The sequence below is a fragment of the Lactuca virosa genome, chromosome 4 (genome assembly GCF_052849685.1).
Source record: "Lactuca virosa cultivar CGN04683 chromosome 4, Lactuca_virosa_CGN04683_v6, whole genome shotgun sequence".
Taxonomy (NCBI): domain Eukaryota; kingdom Viridiplantae; phylum Streptophyta; class Magnoliopsida; order Asterales; family Asteraceae; genus Lactuca; species Lactuca virosa.
The window spans coordinates 217538140-217543190 of NC_136429.1; the positions used below are offsets into that span (position 1 = coordinate 217538140).

At 27.7% G+C, this 5051-nt stretch overlaps 1 protein-coding gene across 1 annotated transcript; it reads left to right on the forward strand.

Annotated features, from left to right (window-relative positions):
• The first annotated feature begins 2073 nt into the window (after positions 1–2073).
• Positions 2074–4828, forward strand: LOC145105601 (protein FAR-RED IMPAIRED RESPONSE 1-like). Its single transcript, XM_079042697.1, has 6 exons — positions 2074–2366; positions 2441–2639; positions 3636–3873; positions 3950–4005; positions 4087–4206; positions 4310–4828. Exons 1-6 carry the CDS (start codon positions 2074–2076, stop codon positions 4826–4828), a joined length of 1425 nt encoding a protein of 474 aa, XP_078898823.1.
• The last annotated feature ends 223 nt before the right edge of the window (positions 4829–5051 follow it).

Consider the following 5051-nt stretch of genomic DNA (forward strand, 5'->3'; position numbering starts at 1 on the left):
TGAAGGATTGAAGGCAATTCGACGGAGGTGAGTCGTCGGAGGATGGATCGTAGGTTTGAGCGAGAGAGGAAAAGGGGGAGGAGAGAGATGAAAATTTATTTTATCAGATATTAGTTTTAAGAAATCATTTAATTATATATTTATTCCTGTAATACCCTTGACTGAATTAATTAAGATACCCCTCCTTCTTTTTTTTGTCTACTTATTTACAAAAACGCTACTTTGCATCTCGACCCTTCCTTTTTTTGATCCAACGTTCCACCTTTAGTTCTCGGGTTCTCAGGAAACTTTGAGTTCTCAAATGATCCTTCCTCTCTCTCTCTCTCTCTCTCTATATATATATATATATATATATATATATATATATATATATATATATATATATATATATATATATAGGGGATGGTTCCCTTGAGATTAATAAAAAATTAGAGATTGTGAGATTAAATATCAGCCAATGGAACTTAATGTCAACTAACGTCAACTGTTAAATGATTAAGGGGTATAGCAGTAAACTTCAAATTAATGTTCAGAAAGCGGACACCTTCCTTCTCTAAAAATCATCATATCGCTAAATCATCGATTTTCAGTATCAGTCACGTAATCATATCATCCAATCTTCAACAATCATTCAATATAATAAAAAAGATCCTATTTTTACTGAATCTGTTATCAAATTAATCGCAATCTTCAAATCGAAAAAAACGATCGAAACAGAGCATCAGTTCATATCCTCATAAATACGAGATACAATCCTCAAATCGAAGAAACAAGCACCTCGCAATCATAAACAAAGCATTTGAAAATTAAATCAAAATCAATTTTCATAAATGATGTCGAATCCAAAAGAAATTGACAAGTCGATCGCAACTGATACTACTATAGCTGAAATCAATTCATCTCGTAACGACGAACAAATCGATTCAATTTCTTTCACTTCTGAAGAACTTCAAAATACGATTCGTATTGAAGGTACAACTAATTCGTTTTAATACTACATATTACATTACAGTTTCTACACTTCATTCTGATTCTTTTATTATACAATATAAATTATGAAAAATCATATATGATTATACAATACAATATGTGATTTAATCATATAAGGATGAATAATCATATATGACTGTTCATATCTATGATTAATCATATGTATTTATAGTTTGTAATTATGATTTATCATATATGTTTTCAAATTGAAATCTATATTAATATTATATTTGGATGAATAATCATATATGATTATACATCATAAAATATGATTAATCATATATTACAAACTACAAATACATATGATTAATCACACATGATTAAACAATATCAAGTATGATTATTTATAAATTAATACGTATAATCATTTATGATTACACAGTATATTATATGATCAATCATATAATACAATGTACAAATACATATGATTTAACATCTAATAATATATTAATATCTAAAATCATATATGATTTTTTATACTAAAATATAAATACATATCGTTAATCACATATGATTATTACAACATAAAATTATATAATAACATATTTGTCATTCCCTTCTTTTATCAGGTGTAAGTTCCAATTCAACAAATGAATCATATTGCAGTAACATAATTGAAGAATATGAATATAAACCAGATGTCCCTACATAATTTGTACCAGTTGTAAACAGTGTTTTCAAATCACTAAATTTGGCAGTAAAAATGTATACGGATTATGCAGAAATGGCAGGTTTTTATACAAGACTGAGTAGCCAATCAAAATACAATAGCCAAATAATAAAAGAAAAATATGTTATATGCAATAGGGGTGACAAGGATAAACCAAAACCTTGTGATACGTTGGCTACAAGTTCTGTCAAGAGGAAACCAAATTCAAATAAGATAATTACTGGGTGTACAGCAAAGATTATATTTGAAAATGTTTATGGAACAACAGATTACAAAGTTAAGAAATTCTTTGAAATGCACAACCACCCACTGGAAAGTATTGAGGAAAGACCTTATACGAAAAGGCAAGAAATATGTCATATTCTGAAAAAGAGTTTGTAGTACGTGCATGAAAAGCTAAAATTGGTCCCACAATGGCTCACAAAATACGAGCAGTTTTGATAGGAGGATATGAATATGTAGGGGCGAAGGTAACATACTACAAAAACTTGAGGAGAGGAGTAAATAGAATCTTATGTTACAAGGATAATCAAATAATGATAAACAAAATGAGAGATCGTACAGATCATTACCCAAATTATTCATTTGAGTTCCTACGTGAGGGAGATCTGTTGGCTGCTATGTTTTGGGCAGATGAAAGAGAAAAGGCTTTTTATGCAAAGTTTGGAGAAGTTATATCTTTTGATGTAGCTTTTAGAACAAACAAGTAAGTTAATGTATATAAATTCAAACATACTATTAATCAAATATGATTGTACTAAACACATTTTCTTTATATAGGTATAAAATGGTATTTGTTCCATTCACAGCAGTTGACCACCACAAGAAATCAGTTACTGTTGGTGCTGGGTTGCTGAGTAGAGAGACAATTGAGTCGTATGAATGGATGCTTAAAGCTTTTCTTAGAGCTCATGAAGGGAAAGCACCAAAAATTGTTCTAACTGATCAAGATGCAGCAATAAAACAAGCAGTGGAATCTGTCTTACCAAATTCAAGACACAGACTATGCATGTGACACATAATGAAAAAACTGCAAGCAAGTGTATAATAAAAATACATTATACAATCATATATGATTATATAGTATTATGACAGATGATTTATATATGACTTATCAGATATCATACTATATAACCATATATGATTAATCATATATGATTAACTATTCTAATAATATGAATTATCAGATACCATACTTACTGTATAAACATATATGATTACATAGTATGAAATATGATAATACAGTTTATAATCATATATGATTATATAATCATATTATTAAAATACTTAATCATATATGATTAATCATATACGATTGATATAATGATATATAATTAAGTATTTTAATAATATGATTATATAATCATATATGATTATATATGATTAATCATATATGATTATAATAATATAAGTTATCATATATCATACTATGATTATGATGATACAGTATATAATCATGTATAATCATATATGATTATATAATACGATTATATAATCATATATGATTAATCATATATAATCAATCCTACATTACAGTACATATATGATATATGATTAATCATATATGATTAATCATACATATATGATATATGATTAATCATACATATATGATATATGATTAATCATATATGATTATATAATCATATATGATTATAAAATCATATATGATTAATCATATATAATCATATATGTTTAATCATATATGATTACAGTACATATATGATATATGATTAATCATACATGATATATCCTACATTACAGTAATCATATATGATTAATCATATATGATTACTCATATATGATATATGATTACATTACATATATGATATATGATTAATCATACATGATATATCCTACATTACAGTAATCATATATGATTAATCATATATGATTAATCATATATGATTACTCATATATGATATATCCAAATAGGTGTATAATTTATACTTATATAAGCAAAGTTGTTCATTCATAGGTTATTGGCGATTTATTTAAAAACAAAGACTTCAAGAAAAGATTTAACAAGCTTGTTTGGAACATGCTTATTAAACCTGATGAATTTGAAAAGAAGTGGGATTTGATTATTAATGAATTCAATCTGGAAGATAAAAGATGGTTCAATGATATGTTTGAATTACGTGACAAATGGATACATGCATACTTTAGTGACACAAGAATGTCTGGATTGATGAAAACCACTTCAAGATCAGAAAGCATGAATTCCTTCTTCAACACTTACTCTCAATCTGGAAAATTTACTTTTACATTTCATGATGAACTATGACACAGCAATTCAAAAACAAAGAAATACACAACAGGAGCTTGATCATCAAACAAAGAAGGCGGTATATAAATTTATTTCACCACGACCAATAGAAAAACATGCTGTAAAAGTTTATACAAGTACATTGTTTTATGAAGTACAGAAAGAAATCTATAAAGGTTCCTGGTACTGCCAATACGAACATCTTGGAACAAAAAATGGATGGGAGTTGTACAAAGTGGAACAACTGAACAATAACAGTGATCTAAAAACAGAATTTAAGGTAATATATTCTTATTTTAAATTTTGTTGAATCAGCACATAATATAAAAAAATATTCAGTTATGATTATAAAACACTTAATGCTTTAATTTTATTTTGAACAGGTAGAAATAAAACTTCCAACAAATGATGTAAAATGTACTTGTGAACACTTCAACCGCTTTGGGACTTTGTGCAGACATGCATTCAACATACTCATGAAACATGAAATTAAGGAGATACCTGAACAGTACATTGAGAATCGTTGGAGAAAGGATGTGATATCAAGGCATTATAATTTTGGTAGACATGTATATGATACAGGAGACAGTGAAATTAACAGATTTGTCAATCAAGCATACTATAACTTTGAAGCATGTTTGGAATACGTAAGAAAATATAAAGAAAAAATGGATTTGTTTGTTAAGAAAACAGAAAGCATGCTGAAGGAATATGAAAACGAAACTACAAATGAATTGCAGAAGAATAGGACAGATGTTGAAGAGGTAGGAAAGCTTATGGGCATATCTATTCCAAAAGACATTAACATCAATGTTCCAAATGTTCAAAGCAATAAAGGATGCGGAAAGAAAAGTAGAATTCAAAGTGCAGCAGAAATAGCGTATAAAAATTCAAACAAGTAAACAAGAAGATGTTCCGGATGTGGAGAAAGGGCTCCTCATAACTTGCGGACATGCCCAATCAAACCTGCAGCAGAACAATCATCAAAAGCTACATAGATATTTACTGCTTTAATCAGTAATGAATAAGTCATGAATTTGTTTTTCAAAATAATATACTTTTTGTTTAGTACACTTTACTCTTTTTATAAAACAGAATTTACTATGATTTTGTCTACTGGATTTA